Source organism: Temnothorax nylanderi, unplaced genomic scaffold (assembly GCF_030848795.1).
Source record: "Temnothorax nylanderi isolate EJ_2023f unplaced genomic scaffold, tnyl_v1.0 TNYL_tig0006_pilon, whole genome shotgun sequence".
Lineage (NCBI taxonomy): Eukaryota > Metazoa > Arthropoda > Insecta > Hymenoptera > Formicidae > Temnothorax > Temnothorax nylanderi.
The window spans coordinates 3,092,711-3,107,340 of record NW_027249068.1 but is presented as its reverse complement, the minus strand read 5'-3'; the positions used below and the strand labels follow the sequence as shown (position 1 = coordinate 3,107,340).

Here is a 14,630-nt window from a genome sequence, read left to right as displayed (position 1 = left end):
AATTAAAATTAAAACATTAATAAAACTAGCAATTGAAAAACTAATTGTAAGAGACGCAAGATATCTCGCTGATCGATGGAATAACTCTGTTATTCTTTGTTAAGTTATTTATTGCGTCTCTTGTGATTTGCCGTTATATCTTTTTTTTTTACCGTATGACATATAATACAGCAACATAGACGGAGTCAATTACATTGTCGTGTCTTTAATCTTGTGCGACGATAAAGTGGCTATCCCCTTCCAATATAAATGGACGTCCTCGGGCGGGTAGTGGCAATTCATGTAACGTTCTTCCCGTTTCATAACTTACGAGAGATATCGGCTTACACACCCTCTCAAGAGATATCCATCGAAAAAATATTGCTGCCAAGGAAATGTCCAATTCAGTCTGGCTTTGCAGCTATAGCTATTTCGCTCTTTTGTTCCGCCGGAAGCTTAAGTAGCTTACGTTATCCGGCGTGAAAACGTGAAAAGACCTGATGCTTTTATGGATTATTTCAGTATTTTCTTTTTCATATTCGACTCACATATGGTTTTATTTCTACGTGTATCTTTCTCATCTTGTCTGATATATCGTATATATCAAGAGACCAGAGACTATGATTTTTGTATCTCTTCACACGTGCATGCTTGACGATTAAGAGGAGAATTTTTAAAATGTCCCGCAATTTTTATTTAATTATTATGAATCAACTATTTCAGAAATGTGTTAGATTAGATTCAAGAAGACTGATATCGAATAAATCGTAAATATAATCATTTAAAATTACTAAAAATAAATATAAATAATAGAAAATGAGAATGCATAGAAGGAAGTGAATATGAGTAATGCTCTAAACAAATATTTTATAGACAAAATAATAAATATCGCAACTAATATCGAAAAAATATTAAACAATTCATCGATGTTAAAATGATCATAATTATGTAAAAGTTGTTTTTAACAGTATTTAAATTTGATCAAAACCTATTCATCTGTGAATATCTATTCCTCCAGTTTATTTCCATCAATCATTATTTATTACAGTAAATTGAGTAAATGGCGCACAGAGATGCACTGTATCAGTTCGCTTCCGAATGCATGACATACCGTAACGTATGCAGTACCTACTACATCGTTATAATGTAAGTGAGCTCGCGCGCATTCACCAGCTTCAATATCAGCTCATACTTTCGCTTGCGTCATAAATAGCAAAAAAATGCAGTTATATTTTATAGATGACAGGCATGTGTCGAATACTGTGTAGTTTATATCCGGTGTACAAGGTCTATACAATGATTTTTCGCTGAAATATCCGGTAAAATCGGATGGCACGATGTGTCACGAAATAACACATTTCGCAATAAAGATGCAATGTGGCAAATGCGATGATGTTTCCATTGTGTACCTATATGTATTATATAATATAAATCGCGTAATAGTATATAATAGTATGAACAAAACCTATAAAATAATTATTTTTATCTACAAGCGAGCATTATACATATATAATTACTATGATCTTGGCCCCTAACACACACAATCTAGGAAGAATATAGAAAATGCAAAGTCACTAGAGGACGATGTCTTGTCGTTCTAACGATTAACCGTCGTAATGGCACCGATCTATGTTAAATACGGACTATTATCGGCATGACATCCTGCAGATCTTGGCGTCACGATTGGCACGAACACGCGAACCATGACCTGGGTGTAGCTTGCCCACGCAACACATCGCAATCGTTGTGAAATATGCATCGCGCCATATCCGTCAGTTATCTCAAAAAAAAAAATCTCATGACTTTTCTGAACATTTAATTATAGTAGGTCGCTGAAGTATAATAATAATGTAAAAAATTTTGACATTTTAGCAATTAGTTTGAGTTCTACATAATTATTTTGATAGTGCAACAAAATTATTTTCAAATTTGTATCTAGCTAAATTTTTAGATACTTGAGAAAAATTCGTTCTTTCCGTGTACACTTACAATGTATTTTACAGTCATCGTACGTAGAAAGGAGAACATTATAATTAAGAAAACATTGCAATAATATTAGTTTTTTTTATACAATAATAGGCAATTTATATTTTTTATTACTTTAACATATAGCGAATGCTATTTTATTTTTATTTAGATATTATATTAACACTTTCGCGCAGCCGGCGATTCTAGCGCGCGACTTAAAACAGTTAAAACTATATGAGCCGTATGCAAATTTGTTTTATTTTCGGATTAAAATTTATTTTAACTCCATTTAAATGTTCATTTTGACAAACTTAAAATCAATTTATTGTTAGATAGCTGCAGTAGTCATAAATACGAGTTATAAAATCATCCGCCTTCCTATAAGTACTATAAAATAACGTCAGCGGCAATCAGCTACAAGATCTTAAAATGATGTGAAATTACGTCAGAGGTTGCAAATGTGTTAACAGAAAAGAAAAGTTTTAAGTTTTTTTAGTAAGATAGATTGCGTTTCTAGAAATAACTCCATTCACGCTTGTGTTCATTATGTCCTAATTGCTATATCGATTGCGATATTTCCGTGTTATGCATGAGTAATGTATGAAAATACACATCGCGAAGGTGCGCGATAATGTAATATGAGAGGAAGCATGGGCGTCGTCAATCGTATCGTTTGCGTTCGATATACATATGCCACAGCTACAATCGCAACGCGATCCATTTTATCGTCTACAAAGCAAATCGCGATATCCGTCGTAACCACCGGGCTGAATTGCGACACAATGGCCGAAATTCATTGACGTAAGTTACTGTACGATTCGCAATACAATTATGGCGCGCGCATGTTGTGCGTGGATTTAGTAGAGGCTACTGCATATTTCAACCTCAACACGCACGCACGCACACGCGCACACACACACACACACACACACACACACACACACACACACAAGCCCGGTTAATCTGATACATATGGTGGATAAAAGAGTGCGTATATAGAGGATAATAATAGCGAGGATATTTATACTGTTTTGTTGATCTGTAGTAATCTTTGATTATTTAAGAAAAATGTAAATTACATTTATGTCAAATTTATATTTTTCGATTTCAAGATTATAATATTAATGGCCGGTATTCATAGTCGGTGTTCTTATATTTAAGACCGTTTTAAGTACAATCTTAAGATGTCATGAACCAATCATAGAGCCGTATTAGCATCTTAAAACATTACTTAAGACGGTCTTGAAATAAGAACCGACTATGAATACGGGCCAATGTCTAATTAATCTAATCGTTCATAATTTCACGATTTCACGAATTTACTTTACTTTAATAACTTCAATTTAACTTTAATTTACGAGAGAAAATGGAAATCTTATAAACTAATTAAATAACAAAAGCGATTTCTTCGATAATCATTAATATTTATTGTTAACGTCTCTCCAATTGAATAATTCTGTCATTAATTTGGTACGCGAAAATTGAAGAGCATTGGAGCAAGATAGAATACACACAAATATACATTGATAGGAACATTTTCAATAAAGATGCATTTACGTCAGTGCCGACGTATTTTACTTATTCAAATATCCATGTCTTGAGATTTATAGAATCCCAAGAATTTCTCTTACGGCAAATTCCTGCGTGGGCGTTTGCTATTATATTACACGCTTATAGATATATGTGAAGCGAATAAGTTTTGAAGATAATGCGAGAAGTTTCGGCAATGCATAGCGATTGTCGTGTGGGTGATGTATTATAATTACAGTTGAAAAGAGTAGGTGTATCATATTATGATATTAATGTTGTAATAACGGTAATAATAGTAATTAGAAATTATAATATAATAACATATAGGAACAGCTTTCATCTTTGTATCATAAATTCATCTATAATAAAATACTCTGTCTGCTTATTTCATAAAAATATTACATTGATGTGATTACAAAATAGTTTAACCACAAGTCGCATTAAGAAAAAGAAGTAAAACTATTATCATCTTCTACTTTTTTTTTCGATACAGTTTGTAAATTTTTAATTTTATATTGTAAAATTGCTGTAACCTAACCTAACCTAACTAAAAAATTATGTTTTACAATGAATTTTACGTAAAATTTTATTAATGCCGAGAGAAGTTGCATAGATGGTTAATTGCAAAGTTAAACGATGACGTTAGGTTTCGCGATGCAAATGTTGCGAACGGCAGCCTATGTGCGGAATTCTCAAACGATAAATCGCGTTTACCTACCTCGGAGAAGTTCTCCGGGAATTCAACATCCGGCGGAAATGGTGGGAATGTGCATTACTATGGACTATATAGCGAATACATACGAACACCATGTAACCTGCGAGAGTACAGTCAACGCTCAATGCGCGTTTATATAGGTACGGTACAGGAGGTTACATTACGCTCGCTTTTCATATCAATTACAGATAGTTGCCTAGCTTATCCTTCGTGATAATTATAGGGGCTTAATATAGTGGAGACAAAGGAGTCCTGGAGAAAATAGACGACTTTCCTGATGCGTTTCCACTATTTATGCTAGGGAAATAATTGTGCATGCGTAAAGATTTTGTAATTCTTCTGCAGTTTTATAAGAAAATGTGATTTTTTTTCTTATAAAACAAGGATACAAGAGGCGTCGCCATAAGTACATAAATGATACACATTGCCATCAACTTGCCCTTTGTGCCAACGAGCCCCCCCGGTCTTCCCTAACATATACAATAATGGAAATTGAAACAAGAATAGTTGCTTTAATATGCATAGCTGTTATTTTTCTTTAAAAGAAATACACAAATTTAGAAATGTTTATTGCTCGAAAAATTATGAAAAGGTTAAGAAATGTCGCAAGTCGTTTGAAGTCTTATTATTTTGAAATGAGCATATGATAGAAGAGATAAAGTCATATTAAAAAATCTTTTTTACTACGTAAGAAGACAATAAACAAGTTAGATCTTTCTTGGAGATAAAAAAAATAGAATAATCGAAAAGGCATTACTATTTATAATTGAGAAATTATTTTAGTGGTACGAAATATATTTTATATTTTATATTACTTATTTGTCATAATATTAACTAGTCTATAATAATATTGTAAGATAATTATTATCAAAGATACATTATTATTGTAAAAAAATATATTAATTTATTATCAGATTTAGCTTTTTTTTTAATATTTTAACATCCGTTGTTGCATTTTATCGCATTGCAATGTATATTGGTCGGAAAAACTTGGTCTTAAATTACTTTAGAATTTGCGTAATAATGAAATTTAAGAAATGTCAACCGAATTTGAGGATATTTCGTAACTCAACGTCGTAAAAAAGCATTCAACAAAACGAAGAATTCTTATGATAATGCATCGTACTCCGTTATGAACGAGAGTCTTCGCACCGGTAAACGAGACTCCCGCGCACGCAGACTATAATTTTTAGAGAAAGATCGCATAGAGTATAGAGAGTGGGGTCGCGCAGAGGGGGCAGGGTGAGTGAGAGCCAGGTATAAAGGCCGTTGCACTCCCGGCTCGAAGAGTCCTGAGCCCTAGTATAGCGGTACCTTATGCCTTTCTCTTCTCTCCTTCTCCCCCTCTCTTTTCCTCCCCCCTCTCTCTCATCTCTCTTTACTATATATTCTATTCTTTCTTATATATATATATATATATATATATAGATGTATATGTATGTGTGTCTACGTGTCTCACGCCGCGACACACATATGCTCGTTCAAACGTAATATGATTGTGCACGCGTAAATTATAAAGGAGGGTCCACATTATCGAGCAGAACCGCGAGCCGAACTTCGCCGCGAACCGATCATGCGTCCACATTATCGAGCCAAACTTTGTCGGCTCGATAATGTCGGTTCGTGGCGAAGTTCGGCTCGCGGTTCTGCTCGATAATGTGGACCCTCCTTAATATTGTCTACAGCCGCGTCGCATCGTATAGTACCGCTCCAAGGAATCGATCATGACGTGTCATCAATCGGATCTGGCACGAGCGCGCAACGGATTTTATCGATCAACAGACTGGTCCCGAGTGTAATGGTGCGTTGACGAGCAAGAAAACCGCGTACATCTGTCGCGACTAAAAGTGTCATTTCGCTCCACTTTGTCTTAAAATTAAATCGTCTCTTATCAATTTTTACAAATCTTGTTCGATAACGAAAAATTGAATATTGATGTTTCAATATTAATAGATACTAGACGAGGTATTATACACTGAGGGAAAAATATTGTAGAATCAACAAAACAATTTTGTTGATTTTTCAATTTATTGATCCAATTATTTATTTTATTGAATTAAGTACACGTTTATTATTTGAACAAAATGAAATAATTGAATTCTGAAAATGGTATCATACAAAATCATTTTTTTTAAGTTAATGATCAATTTTGTTAACTCAATAAAATAATTTTGTTGAACCAAGAACATTAACGTTTTTAAAAATAGTAAATTTATTCAAAAAAATATTTAGTTAATGTTATATTATGTATAATTGATAGTATAAAATATTTAGTTAAAAAGAACAAATCAATATAGTCAACAAACAAAATAGTCAAGAGAACAAAAAGAACAAAATATTTTGTACAAATATTTTGTTAAGCCAATCAAATCATCTGCTTGGCAACATACAATCTTCCGGTTTTATTAAATCAACAAAATTTTTTTTGAAAAAAATAATTATTTCTCTCAGTGTACATATGTATATCTTTGAATAAGATTGAATTACTGATTGAAGATTGAACTAATTTATTGTTACTTTAATTCCTCTATTAAAAAATTACACTTTTAAGAGAAGACAGATTTACTATTACCTATATAAATTATACATTTTTATCTATTTAGTTAAAAATCGTTTTATTACTTTGACAAATCTTTGTCTACTAAATATTGCAGATTTCTATACATATACATATATAAACCATAAATATAAACACAAACTATGTAATTTAGATAAATGCAATTGTAAGAAATTATAGTTTTATATAACTTTCCATTAAACGTCTGCCTTGAAAGATCAAATCAATATTTTACAGAAAAATATGTTAACGAGGATAAAATACTGCATCTCTTTATACAGAATTAGAGAATATTGTTCATAATATATATAAAATATCAAAAATATATATAAAACATAATTGCGAATCATAAAAATAAGGATCAAATAAGAATCGTAATAGACAGTTTCTGCTACAACGTAACAGTTAACTCGATCTTCCGATTCAAGGAACAACAATAACGAATATACGCGACGTATATGAGAGAGATGGGGACGAAAAAAATGCGACCCGCGCTGTTCACGGCTTATCGATTCCATCACGGAACTTTCCCGTCAGCCCCGTTTCTCCGTCCATAATTAACAGCTTTGCAACGTGCATCGTCGCTCTCGTCGCGTCTGACGATGAATGTATGCGTGCGTGTGCGTGTGCGTTGTGTAACAGTATTCCTTGCCACCTGTGAATCCGCATACCTATGTGAAACGCAGGGCTATCGTCGCAGGTAGCTACATACCTGACGTATCTGATGTACGCAAGTGACCGTGCCTCATATACAGGGTGAGAAAAAGATATCAAAACCCCGAAAATAGTTTAAATAATATTGATATCAAAATCCCGAAATAGTTTAAATAATATTGATGATGCCAATATAAAAATCTTATAAAAATGTATGCTACATAAAAAATGTGTTACATGCATTACATTTTATCCTTAATACTGCAAAACTTTTATCTGAAACTTTTTTCGTATCGATGATATGTATTATAAGAATCTCAACATTTTTCTCATTCTGTAATTATACATGTAATTAAAATGTCTATGAATTGGATTGCCACAAATTTTGGGAACATATTCTACTATCAATAATATTTTTTCGTAAGGATAAAAGAATATTATACAATTGCAGATTCAAAAATTTATCTTCTCTAAATTATAACTATTTTTTTTGTCTACTACAGGGTTTTGCAACAATACTCACAAATGATTAATCTTAAGGTGAATCTCTTTGTGCCGTCTTAAAAGCATGGTCAAAAACGGTTTCCTTCTACACTCTACACTACTCTATACAGCGATATTTTGTTCATCCCTAAAGTGAAGAGAATATGCTCCTAAAGTTTGATGATCTATTTCAGGGACACCATATGTATAGACGTACATCCGCGCCCGATATTTAGCGGCGACGTCATATGGTAGCAGACACCTGCTACGTACGCATACAGAAACAGAACGCGTTTACACGCACGCGTGTTGTGTAGCGGCTATGAGCTACGAGCTACGAGCTGCGAGTTTATCGAACGCCGACGAGTGTGGGAGCGCGTTGCCTCTCGGTGCGACGACTGCGACGGAGAGACTTTATTCCCGGAGATTTTTCTCCCGCGCCAGGTCGGGAGGAAGCGGCCTAAGGAAGCGGTCGTATTATTTTTCTTTCCACGATGCTCCTCGATATGCATGCTTACACGCGAAACGAGAGAAACGGAGAACGGGAAACAATGGCGGCAGAAAACGATGGGAATCATGCGTATGGGAAACATTCGTACGTTACTTGGTTTCGCGCGCTGCTCGAATTTCAGTGGATTCTCTTATGATTATCCTGTTAGAGAATAATCATAATCGCACGCGAATGGAAAGTCGTGTCGGGATGATTGCAGGTTGTACGCGCGCGAGCGCGTTACTAGCATCGTTACGCGGGATATCACCAACAAGAAATTACGTGTACTGTTGTATTTAGCACAAGGAAACCATGCGTTATTGGTTTCCGAGTCGCGCAGTATTGAGCAACGTCCGTCCCGTCGCGTCGTCAAGTCGTCGTTCTTTGAAATATCACGCTTTTATACCGCGCGCCGCGGTGTATATACTTGGGTAATGGATAATGAGTCGCGAGTGTCGCGACGACACGCCTCTCGCCGCTCGCGTAGAGCGAAGACGTGAGCGAGGAGAAACGTGTACGCTTATTTGATCATATGTTGATATATGAGCCACTATATCTTCATGTTTCCTCGCTTACATTCTCAAGATACAAGAAAGTTGGAAAAATTAACTTTCCGTCTGTTTAAAGTTTCAATACAATAATAAGAATAATCAAGACGATCACACGGAAGCGAGCACCTTCCGGAATGGCGAATATACATGTTAATATAATAATAAGTACAATAGAAGCGGTATCCGTGCGGGCGACAAATTGTTCTCGTTAATTAGAATGGAGGAAACATTATTGACTTGCGATTGCGCAAAGAGTAGATGGACTTTGGTAGTGGAAATTACGCGCGATTCTCAAGAATAACACCGCGTTGAAGTCGAAGGCCGAGACTATCTCCGGCTCCGGCAGCGCTGCTGCCGTAACTATTAGGCAAGAGAGAAACAGGTCGGCGAGAGGTACGTAGACGAGGAAAAGCAGTGCGCGTAACGCAGCTGTAAAAATGAGCTGCTGGAATTAATTGGCTCGATATATGGAGAGCCGTATGCGTTGAATTGGGTCAAACTCAACCTTTACTACTCCGTAAAACCGCGCGGCAAACGCGTTTTGATTACGCTAGGCTGATATGAATGAATGAAGGAAATGTTTCTGGCTCTTTGAACGTATTTAACACGCTCTACTTGCGACGCGAACCCATTGAAATCCTCTCGATCCTACGCCCGCGCCGCGGCCGTTCCTCGTGAAGAACAACGAAACTCGCGATAATTGTACATGTATATTATACATATACAATACATTCTCGATCTATCTTAGTACGTAGTCAACATTTCTTGACATGTTTAAAACAATAAGAGAAGTAGGCATAAATTATATTCATAAATTGAGAAAAGTTGCCTCATCTTGTTAACCGATATAACTCGAGTAATGAGGCAAGCATGATGTCATCATATATAATGGTTATTTTTGCGTAGTATCTTTAACGAGAAACATAAGTCATATTTGATAATCATCCGAAAATCTCAATAGATATATTTTGTCAAAAAATCAAAAATGTGTTTTTTATATAAATTTAATCATAACGTTACATTATAATTCGCAAAAAAGAGAAATGATAAAAAGCGCTAGATGTTTTAATTAGAGCGCTAATGTCAATCAAAGCTAATTTAATTTCCTTTTTTCATTTATATTAACATTACACAACTATAATTTAGAAAGAAATAGTCAAAAATTATAATAAAAACTTAATAAAAATTTAACTAGACATTATTTCTTCTTTCTCCCGATATAAACTTTGAAAATTTTTCAAAGAGATACAATTTAAGCATTAGTAGTAACAAAAATTGTAACAAAAGTACTGTCGTAATTGGGTTGCGATAAAATGCATATATACAATATATATATATATATATATATACAACCGATCGAGGAGATAAGTCACACACGGCCGATCTTAATTAATGAAATTGACCAACGCTAACGCATTTTAAAAATTTGACGCTATGGTATTTTCCCTCGTTCAATGCTAATTTCAGAAATATATTAGCAATTTAATCGTGACACAGACAACGTCAGGGATCGACCGATCACGCCAAGATCGCGAGAAAAATTTAGTAGGTCACATAGCCACACAATGAGTCACGTGGGTGTATGTGTGTGTGTGTGTGTGTGTGTGTGTGTGTGTGTGTGTGTGTGTGTATGAGAGAGAGAGAGAGAGAAGCGGGTCTTAATTAATAAAACCAATCACGCACAGCGGGCAATGACTCACCGTCAGGATTGGTGAAGTATCCCCAGGTGGGAGTCGCGGTGGCCGCCGATTGTACGACCAAAGCCACGACGCTCAGGGCCAGAGCGCCGGCGGCACCCCGCGCCGCGACGGCACGCTTCTCGCTCCGCTGCGGATCGGTAGTCGTCGTGGCGACCGCCCTCACGCCCTGACGAGTGCTCGAAGAATTGGTTGCCATTCTTCATGCCGTTCGTATTCTTCGCGAACGTTCTCTCGGCTTTACATCAAATGTCGATGACGATCAATCGAATCTGCGACGAAAGTTCTCGACCAAGTTCTTGTCGCGGATGTGGATCGATCGGATCGATCATGCACGTTTACGTCGATGTCTTCGGTATTTTCATCAACAATATATATATGATAACGTGATGAAATGCGATTTATGCGCGTAGAGATTGCGCGTAAACCAATGAGTAATTTGGAAATCGATTCTTAGCTCTCGAAGATATCAATTTATTACAGATGGTTTTAATTTCATCAATGTGCTGATATTATCGATATACTATACTATATAACGTGATCAGAAATTAAGCACCCCGAGCATCGGGATGATTCAATATTCCCGGCGGGTACCAATTTTCCCACTTAATGCTCATCGTTATGTTCATTGTTGTTCATCGTTGAGGAATAAAATAGCTTTTCTCTCTCTCTCTCTCTCTCTCTCTCTCTCTCTCTCTCTCTCTCTCTCTCTCTCTCTCTCTCTCTCTCTCTCTCTCTCTCTCTCTCTCTCTCTTTCGCCGAGTTCCGTTTTGTTTCAATTTTCATAAAAAATTACAGACTAGAGTACGATATATGTATGTATATTTTGGATAAATGTTAGTAATCCAAATTTCGTTATATTGATAATCAATTTTGTCTTTACTTGTCTTTATCGGTTATTCCTTAAAAGACTGCTCGAACTGATACAACTTTCGATCCCTCAATCGAAAAGCATTCTTGAAATTTTTCGTGGACCTATCTTCCAACGATTGACCGAAAACTCGGCGATTCTGACAACAATACCAACTGGTGTCAGGTAGCTTCTTTAATCCCGAAATCACAAGATGCGTTGTCGTCGTCGTCGTCGTCGACAGGGTCGATAGTCGAATCTCGTGTCGACCGCGTTGTCGCGTACGCACGCACGCAATCGATAAGCCGGTACCTCAGAACGAGAAGGAACGGCAGAGGTGGTTATACCTGGCGGCGGTCGGGGGGGGGGGCTCGATGGCGAGCAAGGTGCGGACTGCGGCGGGGTGCAAGAGAATTGTACGCGTATCGAGTTAAGCAAATTCCACCTTTCGTGTCATTGTTTCCTCGTGTCTTCTTCTTTATTTTTACACCAACATACACGTACTTCGCAAAACCTTGGATCAGATATCACAATAAATTTTTTTCATCAAGGTTTTTATGCTTTAATTTTAATTTTTGTTTTAGCTATTCTTGGATTAGCTTTGTTCCTAGATTTATCATATATTTTCGAGTAAATATCGAATATTTTAAGGAATGTGCCCAAAAGAATTTGTACCTGAAAGCACCTGATAAGCATATATTTATCTGGTCCTTTCTTTTCCCACTATTTCTCTGCGACAGGGACGAAGGTACATGTGTGTCTTTGTTATTCGCATATGTATTTCTTCTTCCCTCAAACACCCTTCACGAAAGCTATCGGTTTCCTTCGTACTCCGTGGACTCCGTGGACTCCGTGGACTCTGTGAAACCGGTTTTTGCGATGTGCAAAGCGGTGCTGCTAAAAATAAGATATCTTCTTTCTCTCTCTTTCTTTCTCTACTCTTCTCTATCTTTGTTTCTCTTCTTCTCCCCTTTCTCTTCTTTTCTCTCTCTTTCTCTCTCTCTTCCTTTCTCTCGCCCTTCTTCCTTTCTACCTTCTTCCGTTTGTCTCTCTTCCTCGATTTTTATTCTCTCCGTTCGCGTTCCGCTTCGAACGTTCCGGAGAAGGGGAATGAAGATACCGGAACGCTAAATCGATCTTTGGGCAACGATCGATTCCGTCAATTATTGCCGTGTCATTAACGACGTTCCATTATAACATCACGAGCTTGGAAAATTACTTTCCACTCGCATCGTCTTCGACGCACGTTCTTTCTCGCGTACGTTTTTCGTTATCTTTCTCTCTCTTTTCCCCCCTCCCTCTCTCTCTCTCTCTCTCTCTCTCTCTCTCTCTCTCTCTCCTTCTCTTTTTCTCGCTGTCTGTTGCGATACTCCTTTCCTCCAGGGTGCAACAAAAACGTCGCGCGACTTTCTCTCTACAACTCTACATCGTCTACGCCGTCGTTGAACGAGTACGGAAGTTGGGATCGTCGACGAGCCTGTCCACTCTACTCGCCAGCTCGCCAGCTCGCCACCTCGCCACGCCGCGCGCCGCTCCTGGAGGTCACGCGTTGTCCGTTAGGTTGGATTGGCTGGTAGCACGGGCCGCTTGCTATTCATCGAGTCGACTATAGTGCCGCTATAGTTATCGATCGCTCGTGGATACGCTCGCTTCATTTTGTGCCACATCTCACAATCAGGCCTAAGGAGTTTCGCAACGTTCCGTACTCACGTTCGTTCGTCCGTTCGTCCGTTCGTCCGTTCGTCCGTTCGTTCACTCACATCAGACTCGTTTCTCTCTTCCTGCCCGCGCTGTTACACGTGTGCCTTCATCGAGCGGACAGCGCCGGCTCCGCGACCGCTCGATTTTCCCGCTCTTTCCCGCGTCAAAACCGCGACACTTGTGCGCGCACCCATTCGTATCGGCTCGATCACTTTCGCCCGTGTGTCACCGTGTCACCGTGTATATGGGTCACACGACTCGAGTCGTTGCCGCGCAGACGTCACAACGATGCATCGATGCACTCTTCTTTCCACGAAAGAGAATCCGTGACCAGACAAGACGAATATCACGTTGGAGGATTCTTCTGCGCGTATCCTGCGCGCGTGTTTCGCGAAGCGGCACTCGCGAGTCGCGAGTCGCGAGTCGCGAGCGCTCCGTTAGTCGACTCGGTACTCGGTACTCGGTACTCGGTATGGCGCGACGGCCAACCACGACCACGACCACGACCACGTCCACGACCGCGGCGACGTATCCTCCACGTACCTGTCTGCTTGTCCGCCGCACCGCTGTGCGCGAGTAGTCATGCATAAAAAAAAGAAATCACGTACACGTACATCCACATACACGTATCACGCACTCGCGGATCCTACTCGCGCGAGAGCGACCTGGAGTGTGCGCAGGAAAAGGGAAAAGGTGGGCCGCGAACCGCGAAACGCATACGTGAAAAGAAGCGTGCCGCGAAATATTTGTACTTGCGTACTATCAATGCACGCGCGCGCGCACGCACGCACGCACGCACGCACGCACGTATCGTTCGTTCGTCGCTACGTATTATACGTACGCACGTACGCGAGCAATACGGAGCGTGCGTGCCGAACGGGCACGGCGCGGTGATGCGCGCGCGAGACAGGAGGGAAGAGAGAAAGAGAGTGAGAGAGAGAGGACACGCCGCGGACCGCGGAAACCAAACGCGGAGAGAGAAAGAGAGAAAAGGATAATACGTGTACGCGAGCCTGCGCGCTGCGCGGCATACTGAGGCACTGAGCGACTGAGCAGACTGAGCTCCGAGCTCCGATGCCTCCGATGCCTCCGACCGACGCCGCGCCGCGCCGAGTTGCCTGCCTGGAAAACGAACGCTCCGCTCCATCTTTCTCCATCTTTTTCCCACGTATATTCCCAACACACTCTTTTTCTCCTCTTCTCGTCATACCGTAGCCATATACCATCTGCTCGCTCCCTCCGCCTCTCGGCGCGTTCCACGCTGTACTCTTCACTCTCGTGGCACTACTATACACTATACTGTCTATACTATACTATACCTTGCGATTGCATTTGCTTGCAATCGCATGCAATTGTATGCAATCGCGCATCGCCCCTTTCGCTATCGGCTATGCTAAACCGAGTTTAACCGAGGACAATGTGTAGAATGGACCTTTAAATAAGCAGATGTGAGAC

The 14,630-nt window shown here is 38.9% G+C and overlaps 1 protein-coding gene across 3 annotated transcripts in view; it reads right to left on the bottom strand.

The window, feature by feature from the left end:
- Positions 1-14,259, bottom strand: part of LOC139779932 (uncharacterized) — a 34,219-nt gene extending 19,960 nt beyond the window's left edge. The window contains exons 1-2 of one of the 3 annotated variants that reach the window (XM_071718467.1): positions 14,177-14,259; positions 10,628-13,741 (exon numbers count right to left, since the gene is read on the bottom strand). In XM_071718467.1, the coding sequence (XP_071574568.1) occupies positions 10,628-10,823 (196 nt within the window). In that variant the 5' untranslated portion in view covers positions 10,824-13,741; positions 14,177-14,259. Of the gene's footprint in view, positions 1-10,627 lie in introns of all 3 variants that reach the window. The other 2 variants (XM_071718470.1, XM_071718459.1) reach the window with 2 other exon arrangements.
- Between the last annotated feature and the right edge of the window lie 371 nt (positions 14,260-14,630).